General features: G+C 47.3%; 1 protein-coding gene across 1 annotated transcript in view; it reads right to left on the reverse strand.

Moving 5' to 3' along the window:
• The window catches only part of LOC131259723 (uncharacterized), a 154331-nt gene that overhangs the window by 51520 nt on the left and 88692 nt on the right, over window positions 1-14119 (reverse strand). The window contains exons 4-5 of the mRNA XM_058261296.1: window positions 10072-10481; window positions 3822-4545 (exon numbers count right to left, since the gene is read on the reverse strand). Of these exons, the coding sequence (XP_058117279.1) occupies window positions 3822-4545; window positions 10072-10481 (1134 nt within the window). The remainder of the gene's footprint in view (window positions 1-3821; window positions 4546-10071; window positions 10482-14119) is intronic.

Raw genomic sequence — 14119 nt, forward strand, 5'->3', positions numbered from 1 at the left:
AACAACTTTCTGGTAGGAAAGGAGGATGATGTTTATTTATATTTTTTCGAGCAAAACAGCTCGCCCGGAAAGTGAGTGATCGGCGAAGGAAGCGATCGGAAGCGGGCGACGCACGGTAAAGACGATTCCCGGGGGTCAGTGAACTGGAAAACATCGTAGGAAATTGACTTTTACCCCGTGTACCGCTGATGGAATGCCGCTTCCGTTGACCCTTTTCGGTGGGAAGCTTTGCTCACGCGCTTACTCCCATCGATATCGGGAACTGGCGAGGGCGGTGACCGTTCGCCGGAGGACGGTGGAATTGAATTAAATCCTCTCAGATTTCTTCGCGCTGCGTTCCGGCGATGAAACATTCACCGACCGGGCGTCCTGGCGGGAGCGAACGGTGGACGGGGAGGAGGGAAAGATTCGTGTCGACCGGAAAATAACTGCGGTAAATTTTGATGACGGGCCAACGCGCTGGAATGCCGTCAAGAAACCGTCAACCGGGGACATCATGCCGGCGGGAGCGAACGAGGCCGGAAACCATCGAGCGTCCGGACGGTCCGATCAAGCGTATCGGTATCTGATTGATTTTCACACGCCACGAGTCGGCATCGAATCGGGACGCGGGCGGCCGAGCGCGGGATGCTGGTTTGGGGTGTCGTTTAATTAAGCTCTAGAGTGACGTTTCCGGCTACCCGATGCCAGCGGTTCAGTAAGTCATCGGCGAAACGAGATCCAAGATTGCGATATGATCGTGCGATGCGAGATATTTAGCCTTCCGAGCGGAACAATCACTGGGAATGGCATGCAAATGCTGTTTGCCAAAGGAAAACAACGGCTCCTTTGCGATTTGCGTGGAATGACACGGAACACGCAATCAGGGTGCGGGCCAAGTGTTTGTGTAGTGCGCTCCAAAGAGCAGAGTTGATGATGAGTTTTCATAGCTTCAAACACCATTTTCCTTCCGACGGATTTTCCGTTTGATTCGATCGTATTGATCAACAGCATTGACATGACAAGCATGAAGTAAAATAAGTGACCCTTTTTTGAATCGCATTGGATTGAACACTAAAAGAACCGTATGTTGTTTGAAACTATACCACTTATAAATGGTCCTATTGCCATCGGTTATGTTTAATTTTAACTTCCAGGAAAAATATACGTCCACTTTATCGATTTTCATTTCCTGTTCATTTCAAAAAGCTTCAAGTACACTTTAATCAATCTCTAATCTTGTTATACCAAATCAAACATTGAAAAGAGAGGAAAAGGTCATCTTTTTCGACCAAGAAATATGTAAAAAATTTCCCCTCCTCGAATATGCTAAACGGATAGCAATCACAAATTCCTTATCGAACGCCCTACGCCGAAAAGCCTAGTCGATAAAATGGTTTCTATTTTGCATTTTGCTTACTGATGCAAACAGAAAAGTGAAGCACAGGACAAAGGATAACACCAGCGTCGCTATTTGTTTGTGATTTTCGAGCTTGCAAGAACCGCTCGTTTTTTCTAGGAAATAAATAAACATACTCTTTCTCCGGATCTATTCTAACGTTCCACACAGCGGCGTAACTGCAACAAAATAAACAACCTGTTTCAACAAAAGCGGAAACATCTACGCCCGTTCCTGCTCGTGCCCTCGATATGCCCTCGCTGTGGTTATTTTCCTAGTAATGTGCTTTTTTGTATCTTTGTTTTTTCTTCACTGTTTGCTGGAAATATAAACGGGGTTTTTGTTCCATGCTATTGTTCCGTTGTAGGAACGGTTTGTGAATAAAGGCAGGACAGCACAGAGGAGGCAACGATGTTATCAATCAGACCAGTTTTCCTATTCGCTGCTGGGGAAACACCTGAAGAGTCGAACCCCTCGCTTCCGGCACCATAACTGGCCTCGTCCATTTCAGGGTTGCGACATCGGAAAAAGAAAATCAGGAACCCCCTTCTGCGGCCCCGGTATTACATATGTCGAAGATAAGAGCTCGGAGCAGACTGCTCCAGCTGAGCGACAACAACACGGTACGCGAACGTCTAGCCAAGCACGCTCACCCCGGGCCCGGTGGGATGGCCCCAACGGTTTCCAATTTTGTGCTCGGTGGCGAGGAAAAGGAAAACCCGCCTTTCCGCCCTCGTGTTCACATTCGGCAAAATGTTGGATGCCGTGCGGAGAACGTATTCGTTTCGATTCGAACGAAAATAGGACGAAAAGTTGCAAATGTTCAAGAATAAAATACACATACACGTCCACCTCCTTCGCCGCCCGTTTCGGCCGCGCCTTGAGTTGGAGATGGGTTTGTTGTGCTTCCGAAGCCGATCGAGCAGCGAACGGAGAAAAAAAAAACAAGATGTAACGCCATCAATGGGTTTCTTTTGGGAAACTCTACCGCACTTCGAGGGGTTTCTTAGGGGAAATGGGACGACGAGAGGGAATGGGTTATTCCAATTTAAGTCCCTCTTTCGGACAACAAAAAGACGCGGAAGGAACAACACTCCGGAAACGGGAACGCATGGTAAAGATGGCCCCAAAATATTCCGGTGGTCGCTATCAAATAGGGTTTTCGAGATTCGTTTTTCCGGCATCGGGGGTGGCAAAATCTGGGTTGTCCCCCTCCCGAACCGAGCGTGTGCCGAAGCATTGCAAACGAATGGTGTTTGAGCATGCATACGCCAGCGTAAAATTCGTAATCCACATTCCACTCGCTGGCATATTTTCTTTCACTTCTTCTGCTTCGGTTCTTTGCAGTGCAGAGCAAAACGGTGGAGGTTAGAATTGCAAAGGTTAAGAGATTCATGACGCTCCAGAGCTTATCGGCCATTGTCTGGGGGGGGGGGGTCAGAAAATTCGAGCTAGTTGCGAAAACGGGCCACCCACTCGACGAGGGCGAAATAGTGTGCACAATAAAATATTACTTAAATCGAACGATATGCTTATGCATTTCCACGGCACCAATGGAATGTCGTTAGCCGTGAGAGGGAGAGACGGAGAGTAGGGGAAGGGGAGCGATACATGGGAGTTACGAACCACCATCACCATTAGCAATTGGATGCAAGGGCCATCGGTCGAGATCGTGGTGCAATTTGCAAGGCAGATCGGAATAATCCCACCGTTTTCTTTTTTAAGGAGAATGTCACGGATTATCGGTGAAATGTTGATTATGAGAATGGGAGTCCTTATGGTGGAGTGGCTAAAATGGAAAAAGCTTAGGCGGGCGATAAGAAGCTTATAATTCGGATCCACCAGCTGAAAGAGTGACCTTTCGAGTAACGTTGATCCCGGGCCATTAAAATAGTTGTAGTGTAGACGGCTGAGCTTAACGATTATATGCAAACGATACAATCATTTTATCTGTCTCGAATGACTCGGAAGTATGAGAATGTGAAATTTTAGTAGCGCGAGTTAAAATAAAAGGTTAAATGGCATACAGTGGTTTAGCTTTCATTTGATAATTCTGGAAAATATTGCTCCAACAAAGTAAGATGAGTGAAAAATTGCAAAAAGAAAGAGTTGAAAAATCACAAAATTTTGAAAACACTTTTAGTCCTTGCAATATTTTAATTTAAAAAAAGCAGAATAAGATAAAGGAGGACAGTTTTCATGAAATAAGAATAAAATGACACACATGTTTTGTAAACTTCACGAAGTATTTGAGAAACATTTTTACCCAATGTTGGCAGTTTAAGACAAAATGAAAAAAGTATTTAATTACGTTAAACTAAGGGAGTTTTGAAGTCTACAAAAGAAAATCAGCAAAGAAGAATGAAGAAAAATGAATCTCGAAAATTTTTCAAAGTTGTAAACATTTCACAATATGATCATTTGATTAGTCTGAATAATTTACCTGTCTTCGAGTAGATGAAGTTGGCCCGCTGCACGTGCCGGGTGATGGACTCGATGCTCGCCTCGTCCGAGCCCAGCTTCTGGAAGAAGGTATGATCCGCCTGCAGATACAACATACACGTGCTCTTCCGATCGTACAGCGAGTTGGCCAGCGACTTTTGCTGCTGCTGCTGCTGCTGCTGCTGTTGCTGCTGATGGTGATGGTGGTGATGGTCGTGCAGATCGTTCCGCACGTTCAGGTTGATGTTGCCGTTCACCATCACGTCCGGGTGGTCGCTGACGGGGACGTTCTTGCGCGTCGATCCGTTCTTGGTGATGATCTCGACGTAGTGGTCCTTGTTGTGGCTCGTGCCGGTCGTGTTGACCGGGCGCGTCCACGGCGTCTGCTCACTTCCGGCCCCAGCACCGCCGCCACCTCCCGCCACCATTCCGCCGCCGGTGATGATGGTGCTTCCGCTGCCGTGCGGATTGTACACGTTGTACAGCAGGAAGTGATTCTTGCGATTGTTTATCGTCGGCGTCGGGGCCCGGATCGGTGGCCCGTTCCCACCCGTCCCGCCGATGATGCCCCGGTTGATCGTCCGGTTGATGGTGGGCCGGGTCGGTGGGGACGCCACTCCCTCGCCCGGTTGTTGCGTCTTGCCGTTGCTGCGCACTATCGTGTAGTCATTGTTGTACGGCACTTCCAGGTCCAGCGGCAGCGAAGGGTTTCTGCTTTCCTGCACCTGTGGGGGAGAGGGGAAAGAGGACATAAAGGGATCTAATTAGAATGTGCTTGCTTCAACAACTTTAACGAGCTCGAAACGTTGCTCACATTGCAATGCCGGACAAGGAACAAGGTTCCCCGAGCCGATGCCGGGCTCATCGTTAAGGGATTTTCTCGAAAATAGTTTCCCAGCACGGGCTTAGAAATTCCGTCCGGAACGAGCCGGGAGACTGGAGTGGTTCGGTTCCGGTCAACGCTTCCGAACCAACATAAATCCCTCGACCAATTCATTCGGATGGGAAGCCAGGGGGATGGGCCAAGGGGGGGTGGAAGAGTGATGATTTTCAAGCATGCCAATTAATTAACACAATTATAGAACCTTCTTAGCCTGGCCGGACACATCCGGTGCCGTGTTAACGAGCCACCTTGCTGGGTTCCTTGCTGTATGTGTGTATGTCCGTGCACATGGGGAGGAAAACAACATTTCTGCCCCATGGGGAACCACACAAAAGAATCTCTATTTATGTAACGTGCGTGACGGGGGCAAGTTATTCTTTGCGCCAACAACGGGCTGCTGGTGGTGCTGGAAAAATTAGCACGCAGCTCGGATCTTCGTTGTTGGACCTCTCCTGGGGGAAAAGGAAGGAACTTTTTTTACTCCGCATCATTCGAACACTGGACCACATTACATTTATAGATGTAATGAATCGTTCCAGGTTTAAAATACGTTACCAAGCGGGAGGTAAAACCCAGATGCTTCCATTCGTCTTGGGTACACTTTAGCTCAGGGACTCATTAATGGACCTCCGGAATGGATGGAATGGGTAGGCAAGTACCGGTCACTGCGCGTTGCCTGCCGAAGTGAAGTAATGGTCCCGTTCCGCTAGGAAAACGTGAACCCAGATCGAGGGATAAGGAGGGCAAGATCTTGCTGGTGCTCTTAAGGAAACGGAACCGTCCCTTGCTGATCGTGGAACGGCGTGCTCCTTAGGTGAAGTAATGCAATCTGGCCGTTCGAGTGGCAACCGTTCGGGCCACTCAGCAAACACACAGCTGCCCCTACACTCCCCCCACACCGTCCTCCCGGGTCTCTAACCCCTTTGGGAGAATTGAGTCATTGAAATGTAAATACGCTTTCCACTTCCGGTTGAATCTTTTCCAGCAACCTCACAATGGTATCGAACCCGGCGTGCCATCCGAGGGATAGCAAGTCCTTATTTTCCTGCTTCACCACTCACTCCTACCCTCCCCCCACCCACCTCATTCTTAGAGAAAACGCTAGGCTGGGGCAGGAAAATGGCAAAAGAGGTGCATCTTTGTGTCAATAGCTCGGCCCGTCGTTCGATGTCGTCGTTTGCAGAATTCGATTTGACATTCATTTCAACCCCCGTTCCCCCGGGGGAGGGTGAGGCGAGCGGCAATCGTTCCCTTCGGATCGGGAACGTTCCACTGCACAATCCGTCCGACGTGAAGGTGGAAGTTGGGTGGCAAAGAAAAGAATTCGCCCCTTTCTTTTTTCCCTTTTTTTGGTCCTTTTCGCTTTTCGAACGAGCGGAACGATTCGAACGCGGAGGGGAGGGAAACGCCGGAGCGCCGGAACTCACAAATGCCATCGAAGCGTAAGCTTTGTAAATAACTAAAAGGCTAAAAGCTTTCCGGTTGCGCTCCGGGCGACCTTTTAGCGCGCGCCCGGATCGAAAATGGTCGGCGGTGGGAATTACGTGTGGTCCGCGTGCTGATTGGAGTGCGCCCCGCACAGGGGTGCTGAGAGGAGGGTTGGGAGAAGGCGCCCGGAGGCGAGGCCATTTGCTCGAGTTCCAGAAATACCAATGGCGGCAAGGACTCCAAGACGGAGAAGACTTTCTGCTAAACTAACATTTAAAAGATGAAAATTTCTCAAGTAAAAGAAACGTCTTCGTTACGAAAGAAAAAAGGGCGATGAATGGGGAGGATGGGCGGAACGCACATGTTGCAGACGAGGCACGTTCTCGCTACCGACGTTCCCAACGGCTCTAGGCAACGGATTTCTTCTACTGCAAAAGCAATCGTTTCGAAAATCACTCATTCGTTTGCGTCGTCGTTCGCTCGGTTCGTTCGTTCCATCCATGCTAGGAATCCCCGTCCACTAGAACTAATCCTAGAACCGCGGGGTGGTGGAACGGCTCGGGAGGTTTCGGGTTGAGCCTCCGGGTTACATTCGGTATTTTGCTGGAGCTGGGACTTCAAACGAAATCGATCAACCCTTTTGCCGGAGCATGTTTGCATGTGCTTGAGGCGATTGGGAAGTGCTTAAGAATGGGTTCTCGAGAGCTCGCTGGAGCGAACAAACGGCACCATACCGGAGCCGGAATCGACCGAGGATCCGGCATTTATTGGGAACCACAATCGCGCTCGGATGTGGAGTATGTGGGGGTTGTGTGCAGAAAAAGAAAGAAAAAGAGAAAGTGAGATAGAAAAAGTGCACTCAAAACATTGCAGATACACATTCCGTCCGCTGATGGCAAGATCGGCAGATCAAAGGACACCGAGCGAATGTGGAACATGACTAATGCGGTAAAAGGGTCGTAAGTGGAACGGTTTGTGATCGATTTTCCTCCCGTTACATGGGAAGCAAGTATTCACATTCAAAGTAGGAAATAATCGGAAAATCTCTCACTGGTGACGTACTTAACAAATCAATAATAACAAACAAACCAACAATACGGCAACGCCCGTCATACGATAATAAATAAATAAATTTGATTGAAAGGTAACGGTAAAGGTAAATTTCAATTAAAAACAATATTGGTTTTAAGTATCTTTTAATGAAAAAATAAACTATTTTAAGAGCCAATTAAAAAATAAGGGGGTGCCCATGGCGCAGCGGTAGCGCGAGGAAACACCACACCACAGGTGTGGGATCGAATCTCGAGTCTGGCACCCTCCGGTATTACGAACGGCTGACCACCGTTCTATAATATACCGTCTTTCGGTCACACAAACTCTCTTCGGAGAGAGGCCTTGTCCCACTAGGAGATGTCGTGCCACTTAAAAAAAAAAAAAAAAATTAAAAAATAATTGTTTTTTTCTATACCTCAATTCTTCCTATACCTTGAAATCACAAGCAAAACGTCCTCGAGAGATTTTATAGATTTACTACGGTCGCCTTGTTGTGCGATTTCCTTGAAAAGAGAAATCGACTCTCTCGAGGAAAGCGATACAGGAATCTTATATGAAAATAGACCTTTGAGCTGCATAACGCCTTTCAAAATATTGTACCGTTGTAGATGACAGTTAACGTAAATGTGAGCATATTGAAGGTGAATTTACATTAAATCAGTATTTTAGGAACCTCAACTTTGAGTCTATTTTATAAACTCTTTTATCCCCTTCACTCAGAGGCGGATCAATCTCTCCAGACATTTCCATTATTCTAATGTCCGGCCAAAGTTGGACTTATATCTTTTATTATTTTAAGTTGGACTTATAATTACTTGTGAAATAACAAGAGAAGAGTATTAACAAATGCTATAGTTTGACCTGCTTTATTGTTTAATAATTTCCTTTTCCACTATTTACAGGTTGTTGTATATGTAGCTTTACAAATTTCTTTACATTCAACAAAGCAATGTAGATAAGTTAAAAAAATTCCCTACAATCAGAATCTTGCGGTTTATTATGACTTACTTATTTTTTTGGCTTTACTTTTCCAATAAATTTCTCAGTCTCATTTCATTTTGTTCTACTTCTTTTAACAAATTGAAATCTATTTGTTACATCTATCTACTGTTAAAAGAGGATCCTTTTTATTAAGATTAAATATCTACCATGTAATAATTAATATAAATCGCTCTCCTGTTATTGATTTGAACATTGATTAGGAAAACAAATAACATGAGTGACAAAACACACTTTTGCCTGTGAATCGCAGGCAGTTCAAAGGAAAAGATTAGACCGAAATAAGAATTTAAAGTGGAAAAATAAAAATGATAAAGTGGTATCAAAAGTATACCAAAAATCTAACTAGAAAAAATATGTTTGATATCGCTCGCTGTCCATATCTAAAAGTGTAAAAAAGTAAATAAATTAAAGAATAGAACCATGTAGCTAACAAAAACTTGAGTATTGACCGCCAGTAAACATTTAAGTTTTATCAGATTTTGAAAGGAAGGAAGGAAGATAACAATAACAATAACGCCGCGAGCAAGGAAACTCTACCAATGGAACCTCGAGTTTCCCGGCAAAAGCCATAATAAGATTCCAGGAAAATTTGTTCTGACTCTGACCGTCCACACTGTCAGAAAACCAAGCTAGACCTGAAATCCTGCACCAAAATCCACTCGGTATCGATAATGAACCTTTTGTTCACGACTATCCGCGCAAATTGCAGCCTTTGTCGTGCGCGCGGCGCGACTAATAAGTTCTCCTGTGAAAACGCCAAACTAAAACGAAAAGGCTCATTCAGCAGGAAACTCCAATCATCTGAATATGCTGACAAATGGAACAAATGTGCCGACGCCACCGCCCTGGCCATTTGGTGATCGGCACGTTACCGGTTGGACAATATTAACCGGTGGTGAAGTTCAAGGCCGTGCTAACCCCAAAGGCGAAGGCGACAAATGAATGGTGGACAAATGTGAATGGATATTCGTGTCATGTTTCCGGCGCTGATCTCCCACGGATTAGTAATCCGCCGGCGCCGGTTGCGATATGGTCAGCCACCCCACCGAAGGTGCTGGTGGTGGTGAGACCCTTTTCGTCGGATGACTTCACACCTCCGCGTGCTCGGCTGCACCCGAGGAGTGGTGTTATGCTTAATGAAATGCACACCGCGGCACGTACACCGTTGGTCACCCAGCTTCCCGCTCCGGCTCCCGGGGTTGCCCGAGTTCCGAACTTTCCAATGACGAACTGGCGCGGTCGCACTTTTTGTTTAACCTTTTTTTCTGTTTTTGGGACCCAACTTTGGTGAAGCGGCAAAGACGACACTAATCCCACGCCGGTCCGGATCGCCGGAAAGGATGCCGTGACGCACGCGGGAAAGACAATTTGCCCACGTGTCGTTTTACGGTGCCGTCGTAAAAGTTTGACGCTCTCAGGTGCGAAACGGCACCGGGTTGCGGTTCCGAAAGGGGTTCGGCCGTGTTCGGCGTGCCGGGCCCGATGTTTTCCATCCCTTTTCCGATGGCGCGTTTTGTTGCTTGTCCCCAAACTTTGCCCGCAAAAACCCACCAAACACCGCGTCCGGGGTTTCCGGCCGCCGAAAGCAACCTTTTACTCGTTGGAATCGTTGGAAAGTAATTATGTAACGTCAACCAAAAGTTTGCGCACGTCGTTCGTCCCTTCGTCAAGGCGTTGGACGTGGACGGAAGGTGTGCACTACAGCTTTCGTGACCACCGCCTGCGTCCCCCCCTCGCCCACAGGGACGGTGGTCGATGTTGTGGTGAATATTTGAGGGACAACTTCCAGTCGGACGGATCGTTTTATGGCGTGAAATTTTGCCCACGCGTGAATATGCTGATTCGCTACCCCTCTCTCCCTCTTCCTCGCAGCAGTGTCACTTACCAGTTCCTCCTCGAGCCAACGTTTCCGGCGCGCCTTGCGTGTCGTCGTCCGCCCTCCGTCGTCGTCGTCAGACTTTTGATTGAATTGAATCCTAGCGCTAGACTGGTTTTTTACTAAATTTAACACACGCCCGCCGGAAGTGGCACCCGTCCGAGGGTCGCCGCTACTGCTACTCGCGCCAGTTTCCTCCGCTGAACTGCCACCTTCATGGTGGTGGTGGTGATGGTGGTTCTGGTGTATCTTAACGTCGCTGAGTTTGTAGATCACAGTATGGACACCGTGCCGGCGCTCCAGTTCCGGCGAGTACCGGGCGGCCGGTTCGATATAATATTGCTCTAGGTTCGTGACAACCGTACCGTCGAACAGGTTGTCGCTGGTCAGCACCCCATGGACGTGCGAGTGCTCATCGCCTGCAAACGAGAAGGGAAACCCCGTGAGGGAAGGAAAGCGTTAGCGATGGTGAAGAAATGGATTAAATTTGGTATCATCAAAAACCCATACGTCACGCTGCGGCATAAGTCGATCAAGCTGGTGCGTTTTAGCTTGGTCTATACATCATTATCCTAAGTCCTACCTAAAGCTCGCATGTATCATCGTTTGCATGCCCGGGCGGCTCTAATACACCGTTGAAACCAAAAGGCAACAGCGATAGAATGAACTCTGGCTTCATTAAACACGCCTTGCCCAAACATTCTGCCAGTTCACGGTCCCCAGATGGGCGCGCACCGACCTTGATTTACCGCGCCATCATTGGGTTGGAGCGGATGTTCCGCTTCCCGTTCGGCCGCAACAGCTACACATGCACCGTTCGCTCGCTCGCCGGGCGCGTATCCTTTGCCGGCTTCATAAATAATCATCCACCAAACCCGATCGTCGTATGCATATTTCGGTCACTATGGCCTACTACTACAAGAAAAAATAAATAAAGGGGTTTTTTTCACCCCTTACGAACAAATCCCACCCTCGGTCGCTCGGTTTAGGTCGGCTGACATGGTGAGACACACACAACCGCGGTTCGTGCTGGGTCCGTTTTGCTCAATCAATTCTTTTGAACTCGTCACGGATGTTGCAAGTCTGCCCGGCAGATACCCAAGCCCCAAAACACGGAAAATATTGAGAACCAGTTGGACAGCGTAAATAAGTGAAAAGGAAAAATGAATGGAAAAGGTACTTACACACACACACGTACACATAAACCTTGATTCGGTATCGCATTCGCATATCATAACCCGAAACCGGCAAGAAAGTAGACGGAAAATTAGCATTCCGGTGTGGAATGGAACTGGAAAAGAAAGCCTTGACAATGAAATACACTCTCCCCACCTAAATGCTCTCCACCTCTTCTTCCTCCCCCTGGCCAACGGTGATAAAAGGATGAAGCCTTTTCACTTCTAGGCCGATAGGAGGAATGGGAACGGTTGCATATGCCATCGGAAAGGATTGGGCTCCAACACGAATGGCAACGAGTAGGATAATACAAATAATAAAAAAAAACTCCAAGGGAAGAGGGGCATGATCCGACATTGGTTCGAAAGTTTATGCTGCCGGGAAGGGGATTATCGTGCAAAGGATTATTGAACGCGGGATTGGGCGTGTGCGTGGGGTGGCGCCACTGGGAGAAGCGGACAAGCGGTCATCAATTGATTTGTCGAAAAGACATGACAAAAATCCCTCATGCGTATGCATACACACACACACATACACGAGCGTACCCTCATATCGACTCGAAGAACGAGGCCGGTATGGTGACATTGTTGAACAAACTCCGCCTCGCATCGAACATAAAGAACCCGAAGCGCTGATCCTGTAATCCCCATTTCGCTACAATGTACGTACGCAGCACACACACACACACACATACACTCGTGTCGCCGTACGGTTAAGCCGCTTACGATGGTTAAACGGTACGGTCGGTTCCGTCGAATGCCCGATGGAGCGTCCCGGCGTTCGCAAACCGACTCGCACGCAAATCCGGCTGTCAGGATGTAGCGAGCGATGGACACGATTGATGATTCGCGCTCGCCCGAGGGTCATTCCTCGTTTTCGTGCGTTGGAGGTAGGACGCGGCGCAGCAAAATGATAGATGACCGAAAGCGAGGAAATTCCGGTCAGAAAAGTCCCCTCTCCAGGGGTCGACAACTGTCGCTTTGTGAAGGGGGAGAAAAAAGGGTTAAAGGAGCGGCACGATTTGGAGTTCGTGCTAAAAAGGCTTCTTGTCACAAGATGATGTGATCACGCATGAAAAAGTTAAAGAGTTCTATCAGAGTTCTAAATTTTAAATTAGCATAACACACTTCTCTAGCAAAGAAACCGAAGAATCCCGATTGCAAACCACTGCCCGCATCGCGTGTTCATCCATCGGGGGATGTGTTTGCATTCGTAAATCAGGGAAATTCTTACGGGACGGTGGTGAAATTTATTTGACACACAGCGTACGGTGTGTGACAGCGTGTTTCGAGCTCGACCTAGTGGACAGGACATTTCGCTGTTCCAAGAACCGCGTAGCACGTTTGCATACTGAGTGCTCTCGTACGTTCATGTTGGGCGCTGATTTAATGTCGGTGATAATTGATGACTGAATCCAAGACGAGAAGCACTGAACGTCTGTTTTGATTAGTAGTCAACACAGTAGCACTTTGTTCACGATGAAATGCTGATTTGGTAGGTAAAAAGGTGTACTGTATTGTAGGTCAGTTCAACGTTGCCCTGCAATGCCTTGTGGCAGTTGTGAGGAGTTTGAAAGAGTTAAAAGTCCTCAAGAATTTATTCAATGAGATCCTCTAAAACATTTTGATGGAAACTTCAACTGATTGGATAAACAAATTTGTGTAAAATAATACCTCATTCTAATCATTGTTTTATTGTTTTTAATACAAAGTTGGACAATTAACACGTTAACTGCAATGGCTATAATTTTTGATAACCAGCTTTTCTTAGTTTATGTGTATGCCCCCCAAACAGTTTATGCCCCCTAAATGAATGGAAATGTAGCTTAAAAACTATAGCAATATTTAAAACTAATTCGTTGGGACGTTTAGTCTTTGCTTGATCTTTGAATACCGGCGGTTTGATTATTTTGTAAACAAATTTTATCAAAAAAGATTGTACTCAGAAAAAGGTGCTGAAAACTCTAAAAAATGTCGATAAAATTTTTTTATAACATATGTTAAACCGATGGTTTTCCAAGACCAAGCATAGACTTGGCTTCCCAAATAACTTATTTTTAACATTACTATAGTTCTTTTTAGAACTAGTTGGTGCTGTCACCTACTTTTGTGTGGCAATTAACGTGTTAAACCATCGTTCTATCGTAAGCACTCACTACAGAGTAGTTTTAATATTTAAACCTTCTCACAGTGCGTTCCCCTAAAAATATTAACAGCTGTCTATCAAACCACGGAATCTCTCCGAGTTGGTGCCGCTTCGAAGGTACCATCTGTAACATTAAAGCTGCTTTCGAGCCTCCCAATCACAAACCCTTAAAGCCGCTACTCATACCGCCAGACCAGCCGCCGACCGTGGTTCACCTCCCCGGAACGCGCCAGGCTCGAAGCTCAATTTATTCGAATTGGATTTCCACGCAAAAACCACGCACAAGTTTGAAGTTGCTAAATCTTTCTTTGTCTTTTGCGGCTGTGTGCATGAAAGCGCCAGCGAACATGTGTGTGCGTGTGTGTGTTAGGGGATGAATCCTCCCGAGGCTTCCAGCACAAGGACGATGAACAGACTTCCTAACTTCAAATGGAAACCACCGCCAGAACCACCCAGGCTAGCAGAGGGGGAGCGTCGGAAAAGGGGCGATCCGGCACGGGCAGGGTGCGGCAGGAAAATCCAAAGGGTCGGGCAAGGCACCCACATGAATCACACACTGTCCATATACCGCACGCACCGACACTCGAGCGTACGAAATCCGCCTCAAAAGCCATCGAAAGTTCAAGTGGCTTCCATCGGAATGGGTTTCCCACACCCCCGGGCCGGCGCACCAACAACTCGGAATGGATGAGTTATGGGTGCGATGTGAGGGGCGAAACTTCGGCGATGCGGTTTG

The sequence above is a fragment of the Anopheles coustani genome, chromosome 3 (assembly GCF_943734705.1).
Source record: "Anopheles coustani chromosome 3, idAnoCousDA_361_x.2, whole genome shotgun sequence".
NCBI lineage: Eukaryota > Metazoa > Arthropoda > Insecta > Diptera > Culicidae > Anopheles > Anopheles coustani.